General features: G+C 33.0%; 1 protein-coding gene across 1 annotated transcript in view; it reads right to left on the reverse strand.

The window, feature by feature from the left end:
• The window catches only part of PKHD1L1 (PKHD1 like 1), a 151,464-nt gene that overhangs the window by 86,585 nt on the left and 43,491 nt on the right, over nt 1-21,388 (reverse strand). The window contains exons 20-30 of the mRNA XM_019750644.3: nt 19,312-19,461; nt 18,192-18,316; nt 16,819-16,982; nt 15,423-15,595; nt 9,412-9,559; nt 8,744-8,898; nt 6,751-6,873; nt 5,919-6,024; nt 2,988-3,098; nt 1,629-1,793; nt 537-658 (exon numbers count right to left, since the gene is read on the reverse strand). Coding sequence (XP_019606203.3) covers nt 537-658; nt 1,629-1,793; nt 2,988-3,098; nt 5,919-6,024; nt 6,751-6,873; nt 8,744-8,898; nt 9,412-9,559; nt 15,423-15,595; nt 16,819-16,982; nt 18,192-18,316; nt 19,312-19,461 — 1,542 coding nt within the window. The remainder of the gene's footprint in view (nt 1-536; nt 659-1,628; nt 1,794-2,987; nt 3,099-5,918; nt 6,025-6,750; nt 6,874-8,743; nt 8,899-9,411; nt 9,560-15,422; nt 15,596-16,818; nt 16,983-18,191; nt 18,317-19,311; nt 19,462-21,388) is intronic.

Here is a 21,388-nt window from a genome sequence, read left to right on the forward strand (position 1 = left end):
ATGGGGAACTTCACACTGTGTTTTGTTGTTTTTTGGTCGACAAACTGAAACTTTATAGTATATGTTCCTTTTTAAAAACTAAAAATGTCTAAATTTGCTTCCCTGAATTTCTTAGACTATTTATTAGTACTAATTTTTTTTCATCCTTTGATTTACCTGGTCAACTCCCATTCATCACTTAAGCTCTGATAGGACATCAACTTTTCTACTTTTCTGTAAAATTCTTCTAACACCCTCTTCCCACGTATTTTATCTTTACTTTGTAACGGTTCCTATTATTTCAAATGGACCACACTCTTTAATATTGGCTTATGTGTCTGTCTTCTTTAATGATGTTAAGTATCTAGATTATGGAATAATATTTCGTATTTTGATATTAGCAGAAAGATGTTGAAGAAATCATTGTTAAAGAACATAACTGAAACTCTGTACTTCCTAGGTATATATGCCATTTGTTTAACCCTCTACTGAGATGTTCTTAAATTCATAAGATTTTAGACTTAGGAAAAAAAAAAGACTAAAATCAGATGCCTTACTTTGGGTGTTCTGCAGGTTATCTTATTCACATCCCCATCAATAACATTGCAGGTTTCATTTCCAACTAATACCTTTGAATTTTCAGTAAAGCCAGATCCAATCAGAGTCAGAAGAGTACCACCTACATAAGGGGAAAAAACAAAACAACAACCCAACAACAACAGATGAACGATAACAAAAAGAATCTTTGGCAATAATCTAACTCATCAATCAAGAATTGTCTAATCATCCAAAAGATGGGTTGACAGAAAGATCAGGGACCAGACTCAAGATACATACAATCACACCATACACCTGAACCTGAGCTCTGAAGTTTGAAACCATAAAGGAGCTGGGCTGAGCAAATAATGAAATAACAGATTTGTAACCAACATTGCCTTAGGACATTCCCAGCAGCAACTCTTATTTTCTAGAGTGCCTTCTTTATCCTAAAGAGAAATTATGCTGTTTCGATTTGTTCAACCATTCCATGGGTGGGACATGAAAGTGAATTTAAGACTCTTACCAAATCCCAAATTTTAATACCTCTAAGTAAAAGGAAAACTAAGAAAAAAAATCCCAGCAAAATAAAGTAAAAACACAAAACATGCCGAAAAGTTCAAAACCAGAACAAATTTCAAAACTAAGCATGGTAAAACAAACAAACAAAAAAACACAAAGGAAATGAAACAGAACAGGCAAAATGTGTTATTTTCTTTTCATCTTCTTATTGGCCTTCCTTTCCTGGAACTTTTTCTGGGTCAAGTAGCTCCACTGAGACTGTGGTTACAAATGGAGCAGCTGGTAAGCAGAATACTAACTAATAAATCTTATCTTGACATAATTGATGAGCTTATTATAGAAACATGTAATAATTGATGATATTAATTCAATAACCTATGATGTAAGTATAAGCAGTCACCCTGACGTGTGCTTCATAAGAAACAAAAGAATTAGCCAGCCACTTATCACTGTGCCTTCTAAAAGGGAAGTCTCCTTTGTTCTATATGAGGGAGATTTGGGTACCTCTCCTTTCACTCTGTTCTAGAAACAGTACAATGAAATGATGAAAATGTACGGAATTTTCTTTGTTTAGGACAATTAAATATTACCTGCTAGGCTCCCAGAAGCAGGCCAGATGTGTGAGATTTGACCCTGATAAATGAAGTAGAATACCTCATCTCCCACATTCCGTGCTAGTCCAACCTCAGCTATGGACACAGCAACTGGGAAATGTCCAGCACTCCCATTCAGTATCTGGCACTTGATCTCATTTTCTTGTGATTAAAAAGAAGAAGAAGAAAACAATAAGCCAAATGTTGTTGTGAGACAAAATTACTGAAATTGTATATCTGCCAATATAAATAGCGGCCTTCATTTTTATACCCCAAGAACTATAACTAAAGAAAACTACTCATACAATAATGGGAGAAAAAATTTTCATAAACTACCTGATGTTATGAATCAGACATTCCTGGGTAAAATAATAATGAAAGCAAATTAAACAATTTGCTCCTGACTGCTGCTGTGGCAGAAAGAGTTACTGTGATAATAATAATAATAACAACAATAAATCCCAATTTGTAAGATCATTTACACCATAATTCTAAAAATTTTGATCCAATATATTGTTTATGTCCCAAACTGAGTAAAATAGGTTTCATCAAGAAAGGTGACTGAAAACTAAATGAAAACACATTCTTCACCTCATTTAGAATAGTATATGTGCACTAGTAATACAGGTGCAAAACTGATTGTTAGAGCTCAAGAATGCACAGATTATCTAAATCGTAAACAATTTGAATGATATGAAAGGAAATGGATTTGCTTATATAATTCCAACTTATTAAAATTAAGAAATACACCTAGGATTATGAAAAATAATTTTTAGAGAAATCAAAAATTATTGCCCTCTTTTCCATGAGCAGAAAAGCGTGAATAATCTTTCAATTCTATGTTAATGGACAGAGGTTCTGTTGGACTAGAAGTCAGGGAAGATGACTGTGTCCTCTTGCTATATGACTAACGTGAGATGGTCAAAGCAAGGCAGTGTAGAATATCAGAGCAGCAATTTATATACTGCTGTGGCCCAGAGACACACCAAAGAAGGGACAATTTCTTTTTTGTTTCTTATTTATTCCTATTTTATTTTTTCCAATTACAGTTGAAATTCAATATTATTTTATATAAATTTCGGGTAGGAAAGATTTCATATAATCACTTTATGAAGGAAAAAAGAACAAAAATCAACTATCATGGGATAAAGACACTGTACAACAGAGAGAGAATTAGCAAATGTCTTACCCCTTTAATTTTTTGGTAACCAAAGTTTAAAAAGACATTTATCCGGAGCAGTTTGCCAATTTCATGACCCCACAGGGTACACTATAGGATAACAGTGCTCTTCCATTCCACTTTCTCTTAGAGAAGAACAATTAGACTCAATAATAATAAATTTTAAAAGGACCTACCATCCACAGAAAGAAGGGAGCAACCTATTGGTCCAACTGAGACTGAAATAGTTGAACTAGGAGAAAATCCAGAGCCTAATATGGTTAGAATTGTGCTTTCTTCATAGGACCCTGAAAATGACAAGTTAAAAAAGCAATGTTACAATAACAAAACATAGAATCTACTGTTATGAAATCAGATATTTCTCAGAGAAAAATAAGCCTATCTTCTAAAACATAAATAATAAGCCTATAAGCAAGCAGAGAGAAAAAGATATTTATTTAGTAATGGCATTTTTTCCATTGAATAACTCTATTGCTTCATATTTTGAATCTGTGTATTGATAGAGATTAGTGGAAAGAATTATCTGACTGAAAGCATGAAATGAGGTAAGGAAAGGAAAATTATTTTTACAACAAAGAACTTAGAGAAACATCTCTATATGGTAACTTAGACTATTTCAGAATTGCCATTATTTATTCATGAGAAAAGGATAAACTGTAAGCTAAGTATTATGGACACTTTGCATTTGAAATAAAATAAGATATCTCTATCTATGGTGACATCCATCCTAAAATGTCTAGGATATTCCTGGATTACAACTGCTGTCCCCGCATCTTGTACTTAATGATTTTCCATTCGATTCTTAAAAGTGTCCAGATTTGATCAATAAATAATATGGTCACCCTACTTATACAATATCACACACAATAAAGATCACACATGGATTTAAACAACTAAACATGAAAAACAAACCTCTAAAATTTTAGAAGAAAACATAACTATCTTAACGACTTTAATATAGAAATTTCTTAAATAAGATACAAAAAGCTATGGTTAATCATAAAGGACAAGATACATAAATTAGAATAAATTAATTATTTAAATGTTTCCATGAACAAGATACTAAAACGAAACACAAGTGATATACTGGAAGAAGACATGTGCAAAGGATTGTTAAACACGTACACAGTACACTGTTACAACTCGGTAGGAAAAAAAGATAATTTGATAAATGGATAAGGGATGTTAACAAGCAATTTGCAGAAAAATAATCTAAATGTCCAAGAAACACACAAGAAGACACTTATGTGCATTACTAATCAAGGAACAGACACATTAAAACAATAATGAGATAACTGCTTTTGCCCACCCACCAGATTGACCAAAAATTAGGAAGCTGATAATATCGAGTGCTGGCAAGAAGTGGGGAATATGGTGCTCTCATTCCTGCTGGAGGTACAGCTACATTGGAGGGCAATCTGGTCATCTAATAAACTGACTACACATATACTCAATTATTACCCAGCAATTCCATGTCTGGGCACGTATCCTAAAGCTCTAACATGTATGTACTAGATTTGTACAACAAAGCTCAGTCCAGTCTTACACATAAAAACAAAAAACTGTGAACAGTCTTAATGTCCATTAACAGAAAAACAAATAAATTGGTATGTTCATAAAAATATTTCAAAGTGATGAATTAGATATTTCTCAAATTGAATGCTGAACAATAAAAGATGCAAATGATATTTACACTGTAATATCTCATTCATAAAATTTAAAAAACTGGTACAATTACTGTTTGTGTTATATACAAAAAGTATTAAAAATGGCATGGAAGAATACACACAAAATTAATTACTCTGATTTCCTCTGGGGAAGTTTACAGGTGACTAGGACTAGGGATGGTGCTTAAAGGGGCCTTCTGCAGTCCCTGTAATATTTTCTTTCTTAAACTGATGATTAGAAGTAAGTATGACAAAATGTCAACAGCTGTTAATTTTCAGGAACGAGAATATAGTTTTTTAATAGCATTATTTATATTTACCTTTTCATTGTTTTTAAATTTATCAAAATGTGGTAAAAAGTAATTCAGGTTAATTATTTTGAACAAGAAATAATTTTTTTAGGCAGAGCATACAAAAGTGGAAATTCATTACACAACACAAAGAAGGCTAAGGATCCCAAAGGACTATAACCAAATTAAAGTTCATCCAATCCTTATTCTTGAAAGTGTTGACCCCATGTAACATGAATTATCCAAAAGTTAATATCATTACTGTAAAAAACAAAAAGTCTGAAGGATATATTCTTTCAACAAAAAGATGTGCTATATTTAAATTTCAAATTTTATTTTTCGACATATAATTATACTTCAGTCATTTGAGGATTGTCAAAAGGAGCATTGAGGAAGACCAGATCAATAATGGAAGCAATGATATGACTTCAAGTGTGATTGTCACAGTTGAAATTGGTAGTATTGACCTTATACTATAAGGCAAAGGTTAAAAATGATCATAGACATCTACCTTAAAACACTAACAAACATCTTATGCAGTTATTTTTAGTTACAATTTCTTTGCTTTTAAAATCTCGGCAATTGTGACAATTGCCAAGGTCTCAGACACAAAGGAGTTCAGACACAAAGCATAATCACATTTTTTTAAGGCAATCACATAGTATGAAGACATGGTATAATGTGTTACCCCAGACTGAGTTCTTGGCAATAATTTCTCTATCTTTTCTTCTCAAATCTAGACCTAATTATTTTCTTTTACTCAACAGCAGCTGTCTTGTTACTAGCCTTTTAATACTAAATCTCCTAGAAGAGGTAGTCTCATGTGATGAAAGATCCAATTAATACCCTCGGTAGTAGAGTGTAAGAAAAATGCCTCAACATCAGAGTGAATTTTTAGAGACTAATTCTAATGTGATGAAAGGGAAGAAGTAGAAGACCAGTGAGTTCAACTGCAAAGGTTTTTTTTGTTTGTTTGTTCTTCAAAAATAATGATTTTTCTATAGCTTTCTGATCTGACAGATTTTTTTTTTCACTATGTAGAACTGTCTGCTTGCCTTAGTTGGTAACACCAGCATACAAAAAAATTATTATTGGAATTTACAGTTTTGCTAGTTGTCTTCTACCCCATAGTTAAAAAGCAGGAGGCTACCTTGAGAGGGGCTTATAGCCCTGACGAGGGGAGTAGTCATGGGATTCCATGTAAATCCACAATCACCTGAACATTTAGCGGGAATTCCATTGACATAGACTTCAACCTTCAAATAAGAAAACACAGAGATAGAGAATAGAGGTAAAGAGTTAGCGTGTTTCAGTAGAATATGCATAGAACGAATGATGGAATTTTGTTTATTTGTTTACAAAAGTTAGTCTATTCTAATTGTACTTTTTCTGCTTTGATACTTCATTTATTCATTCATTGATTCAGCAAATGTGATCACTCTGTATCAGGCACAACTGTAAATGTTCGGATGTAGGAATACAACATTAAACAAAACAGATGACATCCCACCATCTGTACCCAACTTATAGTCTAGTGAGGGTGAGATGATAGTTGCATAGGACTATAAATAATAATAATACTACTAAAGTAAAAGCACATTATGCCCTGGTGCTGTTGAGTGCTATGAAGGAAAATAAAGGTTACTCTTGGGAAAGTTACCTAAACTCTTACACTCAAATTCCTCATCATTAAAATAGTAACATTAAAAATTACTTCACAGTGTTATTGTGAAGATTAAATGAAAGAATATATTTTCAAATTCTAACAGACTGTAGTAGAGCTTAAAAATCCATTCTTTTATCAGAAGATAATTTTTCCAAAGGTCATAAAATGATATTATTGAGTTGAACAACTATTAACACAAATATTCACATGAAAATAAAGATGTAATTTCTCCTGTTTTACCAGGGCTTTACTGTATTACAAACTAGTTATACATTTAAAATTATATCAAACAGCATGAGGAAAGTTTTAAAAATACCTGTGGCTGTTGGGTGGGTGTACGAAGTAGGTCTCCAAGTATGCGCTGTCTGAATAAGCCCCCTTCCTTTATCTTCATGACTGTCATATTAGCTTTTTCACCAATAATGTTGGAGTCATTAATCTATTTTTTAGACAAAATTATTTTACTAGAAAGGCTATAATGAATATGACCACACTAGTTTTTCTTGTTAAATTTACACGTGGTTAAAAGTGAATAAAAGGTAAAGGATTTGAAAAAAAAAACCAAAACATTTTAATCACATTTCTTGGGAAAGGAGCCTCTTCAAAAATGAGCATAATCTACCCAAGAAAAGCTAAAATTATTGCATTATATATAGTGCATCACCTACAACTTGAATTAAATGACTAAAATTAACCTGAATTTTCAGAATAAAATATACTCAAAGAAAATAAATTTATTAAATTTGATTTTCTCAAAATGTTCTACGCTTTTTTCTGAATATGACCACTTTCCTAAATAAATGATGGCTAACTAATTGAAAAGTTTAGTCCTCTTTCCATCTGAGAGTCAACTTTTCCCCTTTAGCATTTTTCACTTCTGACTACCCTGGTTTTTCATCCACTTACAGAATTTCATTTTCTGCAAATGGTAAAAATGAAACCAATTCAAAATGTACAACATGTTCCTTCCAAAATCCCTCTGCCAATATGGTAGCCTTGTGATGTACACAGGGGCTAACAGACAGGCATCACCCTGGGGGGGGCCATGTGTGATCCAAAGAGATGAAGAGCAGAAATGACGATGAAGCAGGCGAGACTAATCAGAAAAGAGAGAAGAGAGTGATGCGCAGACAGCAGCAGATAGACCAAGAGGAAGACCAGTCACTACAGCTGTCTCAGTTGTGGAATTTCTAATTTGAGTGCAGGCATGTGTTTTCTTAAAATAACCCCCACATCTTTGTGATATCCATATAGTCTATGTATGGTACATTGTATTCTATGTTTATATACCTTTTTCTTTGGTCTCGTTTTTCCCCATAACCTTTTTTAAAAATTTTTTTCATAAATAGAGTTCTATTTTGTTTCCACCTTATGTCATGGACATCTTTCCAGGTAAATATACGTGCGTCTACATATGGCTACATGGTATTCATGCTAAGGTTGTGTCATTTTAGCAACCATTCTTCTATTGATGGGAATTTAAAGTTCTAGGTTTTCGTGACTGCAAATAATGCAGCAGTGACTACCTTTCTGCTTATATCATTTAAAACTTGTATTATTATTTCAGTCATAGAGAGTTATATAGCTGAGATTGATGAACCATAAGGTACCTATATTTAGATACTACTAAATTATCCTCTAAAAAGTGCATACTAATTTACTGTTGCCTCACACTCATATCCTGAAAAGAGAGTATAAGTTTTTTAATGTTTGACAATCTGAGCCCCTAGTCTGTTCTAGACTACTCGCCTTCACATACACTGGCCCTGACTCCTCTCTACTGGCCCCTTCCACACTCTGACTAAGCAAAGGTAATTAGGTGAGAACTTAAGGGGTGACTCCCTTATGAACTTAAAAAGGTCATCTTTAAAACCACAAAAACATCCAAGGCCCCAGAATACAGCTCTCGTGCACAGTGGTAGAATTCTAGACAGTGATTATGTTTGCTTTCCCCCACCTTTAAAGTATACCCAGATTTAGTTCAGAGACTGACCCTGCCTAGGCTCTTCTGAGCCTGACCTTGTCTAGGCTCTTCCTGCCCCTATCAAGGGTCTTTTGACACATGTTCCTAGACTTTTTCCAGAGGGGAAAAGGAAAAAAGTACCAACAGCACTTCTCCACGAGCGAGACCATCCGGTCAACTTAATGTAGAACAGTCTTCTTGTGCTCAATTTCCTTTCTTTAATGTTTAGTCTACAGATGGCATTTTAAATTATATGTGTAGTCTCCAATTCTTTTTGGAATGAAGCAGGGTGCAACTAAGCATGCAACACAGAGAAGAAAACAGAAACTAAGACAAATGAGGGAACCTGTAGAAGATTCTGCTTTCCATATATGCTTTTCCACTTGATGTTCCACGAGAATCCAGCACAGGTTCCCTCTCGTGTAACAGAGACTCTTCCCACTTCTTCCAGACTCTGGAGAGCAAACTGTAAATCTGCAGCTGACACATCAGCGGAGAGGCCTGCACTCACAGAGGGATGGCAAACAGCAGGGGTCAAAAATTCACAAACCAATTTCATCCTTAAAATACATGAATTGTGTACTACGTATTATCCCTTTAAACCAACTGTCCTCCTCCAATATTGTAAAAATGAATTTGCATCCTACTTTTGTCAAGAATTTATATATCTCTTAGAAACAAAAATTACATGAGTGATGTACACCTGATTATAGCCTCGGCTCAAATATTTTTCTTTTTAATATCAATTAACTATAGATAATCTATAAGCTGTGGATATACAAGAAAAACAAACTTTTGGGAATATAACCTGGCATATCTGGTGAGGCAATAAAGAAAATAGGAAAATACAATTTGTTCTGTATCAGTTAGCTTTACATTACTGACATAATTTCAAGTATATAAATTATGTAGAGAAATGCTATTAGAAAGAAATACACCAAAATATTTATATGGTTGTCTAGATCAGCACTGTCCAATTGATACATTTACCATGCTCTGAATTTTTTTATATACCTTTGAGAACATGTCCATAAACGTGAAGGTCAAAACTGCCACTTAGAGGTGGAGACGCTGCTTGAATTCTTTCAATACGAATCTTTGACTCCCCTGGCCAATTATTTCCTCTGTAAACAGACTCATTCTCTGTCTCATTTGTGATTATCTAATTTCCAAAATAAATATTGATAAAATGATTAAACGTAACAATGGCTAACACGATTTCTATTTCACCATAGTACGATTCTGTGATATGACATAAATGAGCATCAGATATTCAAGATTCTTCAGAACATTAAGGAGAGTCACATAAATCAACAGAGACCATACCTATATAGCTGCAATAATGAGGCCTAAGTTAACTCAGTCATTTGTGCAGCAACCTTCTGGAACCACAGTAATACCTCATTAATTCAGAGTATCCCCTCCATCACTCAAGGAACAAATATTTATTGAGCCGGCATTCTGTTCAAGGTACAATGCTAATCACTGCGGGGAGGCAGAGAAACATGAGATATGGTCCTGGCTATCAAAAACCTAAAAACCTTTTTGAAGAAATAACATATGGGGACTTGAAAATGTACCTAACAATGTGAGGAAGTGAATGGTCAGTACAGTGACTGATCCAGACTAAGGAAATACCTGTCTAATGGTAAGTGCCAAAAGAAACACAAGTTATAAAAATTCATAGATTGTAACAGTGAAAACGACATTCACCTGTTTCTGATCCCTCATAGTTATCTGTTAACTATAAGCCCCACTGTCCCCAGAAATGAATAAATGTAAATCCCAAAAGACAGATACAAGAATGTTCATAATGCCTTTATTCACGATAGCTCCAAACTGGAAATAATGCAGAAGTCTATCAATAGGATGGATAAATTGTGATATACACACACCATGGAATACTGTAAAGCAATAAAAAAAGAATGAACTACAGTTCCAGGCAACACACGAATCTCACAGTATTGAATTAAAACAGCTAGATGAAAAAGAGTACATGCTGTATTACTAATAGATATGATTAAAAACAAGCAAAACTAATTAATGGTGATAGAAGTCAAAATAGTGGTATTTCTAGGGGTGACAAGGAGAAGGCACCAGGACATCTCTTGGAAGCTAATGATTTTCTTTGTCTTGATCCGAGTAGTGGTTACATGAGATTATGAGAAGAATCGACACACAGAGCAATCGTACAGAATGGAGAATCCAGAAATATACTGACACAAATACACCCAACTGATTTTTGATAAAAGTGAAAAATTAATTTCATAGAGGAAGGATAGTCTTTTCAATAAATAGTGCTGGGCAATTAGAGCCATAGGCAAACACACGAACCTCCATCTAAAATTACACTTCTTATACAAAAGTTAACTCAAAATGGACCATGAGCTTAAATGAAAAATATATAGCTGTAAAACTTTCAGAAAAAAAAAAAAAAAGAAAAACATTCAGGACTTAAGGCTAAGTGAAGAGTTCTGAAACTGAAAGCACCATTCATAAAAGGAAAAGTCTGATAAATTGTATCTCATCAAAATGAAAGACTTTTGAAGACATTGTCATTACTCCAGTCTATATTTTTACCTCCGTTGTTGTAGATTAGTTGACCATGTAAATGAAGGTTTATTTCTGGGCTTTCCATTCTGTTTCATTGATCTGTGTGTCTGTGTTTGTGCCAGTACCATACTGTATTGATTAGTACAGAGCCTCGTATAGATTGAGATCAGGGAGTGTGATACCTCCAACTTTGTTCTTTCTCAAGATTGCTGTGGCTATTTGGGGTCTTTTGTAGTTCCATACAAATTTTAGTTCTGATAAGAATGGCATTGGTATTTTGATAGGAATTGCATTGAATCTGTATATTACTTTGGGTAGTGCAGTCATTTTAACAATATTTCTTCCAATACATGAGTTCAGTAAATCCTTCCATTTATTTATGTCCTCTACAATTTCTTTCTTCATGTATTATAGTTTTCAGAGTACAGTTTTTTCACCAACTTGGGTAAGTTTATTCCTAGGTATTTCACTCTTTTTGATGCAATTGTGAATGGGATTGTTTTCTTCATTTCTCCTTCTGATTGTTTGCTATTGGTGTATAGGAACATGATGATTTCTGTATATTAATTTTGTATCCTGCTAGTTTACTGAATTCTTTTATTAATTCTATTAATTTTTTAGTGGATTCTTTAGGGTTTTCTATATATAGTATCATATCATCTGCAAACAGTTACAGTTTTACTTCTTCCTTTCCTATTTGGATGCCTTCTTCTTTTTTTTTTTTTTTTTCTTGTCTGATTGCTGTGGCTAGGACTTCCAGTACTATGTTGAATAACAGTGGTGAAAGTGGCCAACCTTGTCTTGCTCCTGATCTTATAGAAAAAGCTTTCAGTTTTTCACCATTGAGTATGTTAGCTATGGGCTCATGAGATATACCCTTTATCAAGTGGAGGTAATTTTCTTCTATACCCACTTTGTTGAGAGTTTTTGTCATAAATGGATGTTAAATTTTGTTAAACACTTTTTCTGCATCTATTGAGACAATCATATAATTTTTATCCTTGGTTTTGTTTATGTGATGAATCACATTGTTTTGCAGATGTTGAACCACTCCTGTATCCCTGGTATAAATCCCACTTGATCATGGTGCATAATCTTTTTGTTAGAAAAACTAGACAGATACGTGAAAAAAAAGAAAAAGAAACTGGACACTTTCTTAAACCATATCCAAAAATTAACTCAAAACAGGTTAGTACTTAAATATAAGGCCTGAAAACTCCTAGAAGAAAACATAGGAAGTAAACTATTTGACAACAGTCTGAGTAATATATTTTTGGATATGCTCCCTTGAGCAAGGGAAACAAAAGTAAAAATAAACAAATGGGACTACATCAAACTAAAAAGCTTCTGCAAAGCAAAGAGAACCTTCAACAAAACAAAAAGGCAACCTACTGAATGGGAGAATATATTTGCAATGATATATCCAATAAGCAGTTGATATCCAAAATACATAACAAACACATACAACCAAGTAACGAAAAAATTAGCAATCCTATCGAAAAAAACAGAGGACATGAAAAGACATTTCTCCAAAGAAGACACACAGCTGGCCAACAGACATACGAAAAGATGCTCAACATCACTAGTCATCAGGTAAATGAAAATCAAATCCAAATCAAAATGGGATACCACCACACATCAGTCAGAACAGCTATTATCAAAAAGTCAACAAATAACATGTGTTGGCGAGAATGTGGAGAAAAGGGAACCCTTGTGCACTGTTGGTGGGACTGCTGACTGGTACAGCCATTATTGAAAGCAGTACGGAGATTCCTCACAAAGCTAAAAACAGATATACCATACAATCTAATAATTCCACTTCTGGGTATTTATCCAAAGAAAATGAAAACACTATTCAGAAAGATATATGCATCTCTCTGTTCATTGCAGTATTATTTACAATAGCCAAGATATGGAAGCAAACTAGATGTCTATTGATAAATGAATGAATAAAGAAGATGTGGTGTGCATGTGTCTGTATGAGCATTATGTATATGTGTGTGTGTATATATATATATATATATATATATATATATATATATATATATATATAAAATGCAGCAATAAAAAAGAATGAAATCTTGCCACTTGTGACAACATGGGTGGACCTAGAGGGTATTATGCTAAGTGAAACAAGTCAGGCAAAAAAAGACAAATACACTATTATATCACTTATATGTGGAATCTAAAAACAAAACAAACAAATAATCAAAACAAAAAACAGACTCAGAAACAGAGATAAAAGGGATGGTTACTAGCTAGGAGGGAGTGGGGGTGGGTGGGTGAAAGGAGGAAGGACAATAGTCAATAATATTACGATAAGTTTACATGGTGATAGATGTTTACTAGAATTAGTGGGGTGATCATATAGTAAAGTATAAAAATGTCGAATCACTATATTGTACACCTGAAACTAATTTAACCAATATAAGATTGTACATCAACTATACCTAAATAAAAAATTAAATTAAAAAGAAAAAACCTAAACACTTTTGCTCTATGAAAGGCCGTATGAAGAAGATGAAAAGGCAAGGGACAGACTGGAAGAAAATATTTGCAAATCACATATCTGACCAAAGACTTATGTCTAGAATATATAAAGAGCTTTAAAATATCAACAATAAGAAAATTATCCAACTAGAAAATGGGCAAAAAAAAAAAAAAAAGAAGAAGAAACAATTCACAGAGGAAGATACATGGGTATTCATCATCCTTAGCCATTAGGGAAAGCAAATTAACACCAAAAGGAGTATCAGTCCCTACCCTATCAGAATAACTAAAATAAAAATAGTGATAATGTCAATGCTGGCAAGTTTGTATGGAAACTGAATCACTCTTATATTGTTGGTGAGAGTGCAAATGATACACTCACTCTGGAAAAGAGTATGGCAGTTTCTTACAAAACTATACATGTACTAATACACGGCCAATTAACCCAGTAAAAGGAAAATTTTATGTCACATGAAAACCTATAGATTAATATTTATAGCAGCTTTATTTATAATAGCCCCAACCTGGAAGCAACTCAAATATCCTTCAATGAGTAAGTGGTTAAACAAACTGTGGGGCATCCATACCATTAAATATTACTCAGCAAACAAAATGTACACACTACTGATAAAGACAACAACTTGGAGGGATCTCAAAAAAATTATGCCGAGAGAAAAAAGCCAATCTCAAAAGGCTACATACTGGCATGATTATATAAGGTCTGATTCCATTTATATAACATTGTTGAAATGACAAAATTATAGAGACGGATTAGTAATTTACAGATAAAAGGGAGTTTAGGTGGGAGAGAGATGGCTGTGGCTATAAAGGGTAGTATGAGGGATCCTTGTGATTGAATTGTTCCATGGTGGCCAGATGAATCGACACATGTGATACAATTGTACAGAACTACACATATACACACATACACACAAATAAAAGTATGTAGAACTGGCAAAATCTGAATAAGGTAGGAAGATTGTATCGATGTCAATTTCTGGTTGTGCCGTTATTCTATAGTTATACAAGATGTTACCTACTATTGGGAAAAAGATGGGTAAATAGCTAAATCTAGAGGATACAATTACCAGTTTTAATGAGGTAAAAAAAAAAAGGAAGACTTTTGACATAGACACTTTGACAACACAAGCCCTGAGTTAGTAACTACATTTTGTTATAGAGCTAAGAGTAAAAGAATGAAAAATATTTACAAGACATTCATCTTGAAGATATTAAGATTAAAACATTGGGCCAGAATGAGGTAAAGGCAATTTTTGTGGAATACTTAGTTTTTTAGTATTTTTAATCTTAAAATCATTTAGTTAGCAAAACATTATTTATGAGATTCTGTCTATAACATTTAACCATTATTTAACCCTTAATCTTGAGTTTATTATATTTTTGTTTGTTGTAGGAAATTATATTGATTCATATATTTTTGTAGGACATTAAATTTAAAAATACTCATCACATTTTTAATATTTAATACTTATCTTACTAAAAATAACTCAAGCAATAAAAGCTATTGTTCAGATCCTTTTGGACTTGTGGAAAACTTGATATAAGCAAAACATGAATGGTATTTATAACAGAAACAATTTAAAAACAATATAGAATCTCAAATTTTCTTTCAATAATCTCTGGACGGATCTTTATTGGAAGAGTCCACCACTTTTCCTTTTATTAATAAATCAACAGAGAAAATTCTACTTAAATCTGATGAACTGTTTCTTAAGGCTATTTTCGCATTTTCCCCATAGGTATATTTTTTGAACATGTTTTTTTAATGCTTAAAGTGAACTTCTACGCTCAAGTTCAATAAGCCATTAAATCTTCATTTATCCTTAAAATAACTGTCTTGTCCTATTAAAAGATATTCAATCTCTATGTCAGCTATTTGTAAAAATTAAAAGGAAAGTTTACTAGATCAAAACTAATGCTTCATAAGTTGAAAATAGTAACTTGTAAAATTCTGGGCTTACCTGCGCAAAGCTCACAGCCATCATGGGTATATTATAACTACAATTATATGAAGTCATGGTGACAGAATATTGTTTGGTCCTACTTGATCCATTAACTTCAGTCTGATTCACCTGAAAGTGCTTTAAAAATATTCCTTTATTTGCTAATGCTGGGAGTCTTCTCTCTGGCATTTCTAAAGGACGTAAAGTAAATGAGAAATAAAATGGCATAGCTTCTGCTGTTTAGAAGAAAATCATCATCATGTAATAGCCACATGTCATGGAATAACTGTTTAGAACCAAATTTTAGAAAGAAGACTTTAAGTTGCATAGTGCATGGTGCTTGGTAAACTTTTACTTCTAAAATATAAAGCTTAAAGTCTTTTGACATATGAGCCTCATCAGGTAAAACAGAAAAAAATTTGTTGAAATTTTTATTTAAAAGCCACCAAACCCTGCGTTAGCTCTGCTCTGTTCTAGGGGCCCTGAATGTGGTGCTCACTGGTACGTGTGGCAGGAACGGGATTGTCAAGTTCACGGCTCTTTCTTTAATACCTGACACAGTGCTGGCCATGTGGTAGGTGCTACATAAATGTTGTTTAACTACATGTATCCCAGCACAAATCAGCTGTCTTATAAGTGTGTTCTACCAATCATAATGTAGATCTGGTGACAGTGGATTCAAAAGGAGTAACTAAAGTAGCAACATTTAATTTTTTATCCATTGACTCATAACCTTGCACTTGAAAACTGTTCCAAAGGAAAGGATTCCAAAACTCCTCTGAAAAATGGGAATACTCACTTTTTAAGGTGAATGGAGTTAGGGTGATTTTCTATAAACCACAGTTTAATTTTAATTATTTTATTAGGACAGTTGATATATATGAGTCTACTAACATGACTAAAAAACAATGCTAAGACTACCAGAAATAATGTTTTCATTTAGCGCATTATTACTTATTGCTATCACGTCCATGGAAAGATGCAGCTGAATTGCACTAAACAGATATCAGTGTCAACATCCTCAGCAAGGTCAATAGTTGGCTTTTAGGAATCGATCTCCATCTTGGTAGTTTGTTTCCCAAAAATCAAACAAAGCAAAATAAAAAAGTTTGCCACGTAGTTTACATATCTATAAACAGATTCCAGGACTATAAAAGCTAATTCTTGCTATAATGACAAAGTTTACATTAAGGCTACACTTACTCTTATAATAATTCAATAATCCTATTATGTAATCCTGGCCCTATTCATTTAAAAATTATGATTTATTCACATTATTGTGATAAAATAACTCATAAATATTTAGAGATTAATGTTTCTATCTATAGTACATAATATAAATAATGTTCACAGTCAGATTTTACTACATAATAGATTTAGAAGGTTTAAGTAGATATGAAAGGATATAACATACCATCCCATATTGAGATTGTAGGTATCTGTCCAATGTAAACTACATCCACATAGAAGGACTGTGATTCTGATGCTTTCTGTAAACTAATCCTCTGAAGAGAAAAATTAGTCCCAGCGTATTTGGTTTGTATGAGGTTCAGAAGGTCTATGCAAGTATACTTCCAGCTGAAATATGGTTAATTAAGTAGGGATATAGATTAGTTGTAATGTTTAATGTAGACAAATACACTATAAAAAGCATTAAAATTATAAATAGTAAAAGTTTTGGGGTTTTTTCCACTAGAAGACAATGAAGCATACTTTATTAGCACAGAAAAGCAGCTATAACAAAGTGACAGCAGACAGACAGAAATTTACATTGTCAGTAAAAAGATTTAATGTATCCAAATATAGGTTTTTATTTTTTTATTTGTAGTTTTTCCAGTAGCCACAAGAATGTAAAATATTCTGTGGCAACAGCTAAGAAAACTAAGGAGCACGAACCTTGGTGTAGAACACATAAACAAAAACAAGACACAAGAACGAAGTAAACTATTTTAGTAAAAAATATCAGGGATAGAACAATAAAGTCAATCAAATACTAAGAAACAAATATGGAACTTGCTATTACTTCCAAAACTGCTCACTGGAGTTGCACTGTTCCAAGTGGCTAAGGTGCTAAAAAAGGTGCTAAGTTATTTATATTAATAGTACAGTACTTTTAAATGTGTAATTTAGATTCAGACCTTCCATTAAATACTAACTGCGTCAGAGTCCCATAAATTACAATAAGCAATTCAGCTATGACAGTTTACAAGAAAGAGATAAATACTGCCCTCCAAAAAACTAAATAAAATTTAACAGTAATTTTTTACATCAGCTACTACTGCAGTTATGAACTGCCTAGTTTGTTTGGACATTTTTTATTCTCATTTCCTTCATGGTTTGCAAAATCATCATGGGAACCACCTCTGGTACATCAAAGCTTAGAATGATATGTCCATTTTAGAAAGTTATATGAAGCACTACATTAAGTTAAAGCGCTCTTTAAAGTAATAAATGTACTGAAGGCCTGTAAGTAGAATTCTACTAATTATGTGATTCTGAAGTTTTAGAAAACTTAGAAAAATTTGGTATACTGAACAGTTTATCACTGTTTTTTTTCTTTTAAGTGGTCATGGGTGATGATGACTCTAGACCAGTTTTTATTTTCATAATCTATAGATTTATTTTTGGCACAGCTATTTCTGGTAGGAAGCTTATATAGAGGGCAGGGAAATTGCAGTTAGATTCATGATGCTCATTATTTCTCAAAAACAAACAGGAAATGGGTTTATCTTTATAGTTTATATACTACAGCATCATTTAAGTTTTCAAATTCATAGTGTAACTTACTTGTTTCCATAAGCAAAGCTGTATGTAAATTGTATATCAGTGTTTCTGGTAATCTTGCTTTTATCTTGGTATTGAAATTTTAGACCAATATAATTTGCCAGGAATCCTTTGTATGCTAAACATAACTACATAGAAAATATGGAAAAAAAACAGTAACAATATCTTACAATCAAATTGTTTTGTAGCAATTCAAATTAATTCAATCCAAACCAATAAATATCTATTGAGCATTTTCCATACAAAATGTATCAGAACTCACAAAACAATGATTAACTCCAGCCAATTAGGTACAGAAGAACTGGAATGGAGGAAGTGGAGTTCAAGTGACCTTATAATTAATGATTAATTCTCTATTTTTTTCTTAGATATGGTTTCCTTAAAAAATGGAAATAATTCACCCCTTATAGTCATGGAGCTATATAATAATTAAGCCCAGCTCTAACTGAACTCTTAAGTGAATTTAAAAGTCTATTACATATATAGAGAGAGGAGAGAGAAATATTTGGGTAGATTAATTAAGATGTGAATGCATCTGAGCTTTTCGAGATGGAGAGGTCACTAAAACAGTAATTAAATACCAACTTAATGGTCTACAACACCTTAAGAATGCCAAATATATTTAGAACTTCAAACTTTAGAACATATGCTACAATTTGGGAATTTTAAAACAAGAGAAGGCAAATCTATGACTGCCAGTCTTAAAAAGTAATCCTAAAAGTCCCATCTCCTCTTCTCATTTTTTTTCTTTTCACTTTTCCCTCATTAGATACCTGAGATCAATCTATGATGGGTATCCATTTTTGTTTCGTCTTCATTAATGAAGGAATATTGAAAAAATTATACATATTTGTTTTAGGATTTAAATTTGAATGCAAATAATTTTTATGGAACTATGCAATAAAGCAGAATACATGTACATCGTGCTGCATATTATTTTAATTTCTTGTTTTGAGAATGAACAGAAGAGGAAATCACAAGCACCCAGACTGTGCACTGCAGTGCCTGTCCAATGTGACATGATTTCAGATGACAAGCATTTTTCCTTGTCCTAAAATTTCATGAAATTTTATTACCAAGGTATTTTACAAATTTGATTAGCATATCATTTTGTTGAGCTTACCTGATTATAAGGAAATAATAAAATGTCTCCATATGGTAGTCTGTTTGGTTTAACATCTGTCGAGTCAAAAAGAACAGCTGGGTTTTTCAGGGAATAACGACCACAGTAAGCATCACTTTCAGCTGTCATCTGCCCTCTATTAATATCTTCCTGCAGAAATAATAGTATTTCAAATGACAACATGTCCTGCTTTATTTACTAACATTCCCACCCAAGTGCTTTAAGTTCCAACTCAGATCCCATTGCTTCCCTAACTACTTTAACTGGAAATGTTCTCTCTTCTTTGAAATTCTAAAGCTGTTATACTACATCACTCATCTGGGTCCGTAATCACATAATCCCTTGTACCTGTATCAGACTATTTCCCAAGCCTCATCTTTCCCCTATATTATGAACTCCACAAGGATATGTAGTCCTTCCTTCCACAAATCTTTATTCAGTGTTCACTGTGTGCCAAGTTTTTGTATGTTTGTTCAAGTGTTTGCTTCTTGTTCAATCTTCAGGGTTCAAATGGCGAAGGATACCGTTCCTACCAGTTTGAGACAAAGGACCCAAGGATTATAAAACCAAGGCTGAAGGGAGGCCTCACATAAACTCAGAGAAAACATCAAGAAAGATGACTCAGAGAAAGTGACATATGAGTTGCCTTTAAACAGGAGTTACTTAAAAAGAAAAGGGGTTCAAGGGGCTTCAAAAAGAGGATAAAATCAGTGCAAAGAAGTAGCGATGTGAGAGAGCAGTGTCGTGAAACACAAATAGTCAGGCGAAAGTGGCACAAAGAATGTGTGTTGTAATGATGATGGAAGATGAAGGAGAAAAGGAATATAATGTAAATTATGTGTACAATCCCCACGGCTGCAGGTACTACATTCAAGATAGGAGAACCCAAGTGCAGATAGATTTATTAAATTAAGCTGAAAACATAGGCCATTAAAGTGGAAAGATTTCCCGTTTTTCACTAATACATGGGTTCATATAGAGCATCACGTTATATACATTTTTAAGGACTTGTATATTTCTAGGGTATTGATCTGAATTGAATAACTAACATATTTCTTATTCTGATGATACTCACTTGGAAATGGTGACTATCTGGCTTCCTCAAGACTTTAAAATAAGAATTAGAAAGGTAAGTGTATTTTAAATTTTCTTTGCTGTATATATAAAAAAAAAACAAATAAAAACTTTTTATCTCACCAAGAAAGAAATAATCACTAGGTCTTGTACTAATTGACCAGAGGGTGAACTCAGAAAGCAAAGGAAACAATTTACTATACAAATGCCCTACTATAAACTGTATTCTCTGAAGCGAATGAGGAAAAGGGATACATTCTGCATCCAAGTGAAGAAAACACACAAAAAACCCTGTAGATCTTATATTTGTCCATCTTGCCTACTTTCTATTAAGAAAATTCATGTGTGGTAGAAATGCTGCTTTCACAAATGAATCATTTTCTAATGCAAAGAGATGTTAGGGCAGACATTACCAAAAAGTTATGTTTGCAATTTAACTTTGAATGATAATTAATGCTAGTTCAAAAAAGAAATGCCATTTTTTTCTACTGTCTTTTCGTTCTCTATTTAATTTAATTCTGCACTAATTTTTATTATTTGCTTCCTTCTGCTGACTTTGGGTTTCACTTGTTCTTCTTTTTTTCTAGTTCTTTAAGACGTAATGTTAGGTTGTTTATTTGGGATTTTTCTTGTTTCTTGTAATAGGCCTATGATGATATAAATTTCCCTCTTAATACTGCTTTTGCTACATCCCAATAATTTTTATATGATGTATTTTCATTCTCATTTGTTTCTATGTATCTTTCGATTTCTCCTTTTATTTCTGCTTTGACCCAGTCGTTCTTTAGTAGCATGTTGTTTAATCTCCACATATTTATAGTTTTTCCCGCTTTCTTTTTGCAGTTGATCTCCAAATTCAAAGCATCATGGTTGGAGAATATGCTTGGTATGATTTCAGTCTTCTTAAATTTGCTGAGGCTAGTTTTGTATCACAATATATGGTCTATCCTTGAGAATGTTCCATGTGCAGTAGAAAAGATTGTATAGTCTGATATTCTAAGAT

This window comes from Rhinolophus sinicus, chromosome 6 (genome assembly GCF_057876585.1).
Source record: "Rhinolophus sinicus isolate RSI-liver-muscle chromosome 6, RSI-T2T, whole genome shotgun sequence".
Taxonomy (NCBI): Eukaryota; Metazoa; Chordata; class Mammalia; order Chiroptera; family Rhinolophidae; genus Rhinolophus; species Rhinolophus sinicus.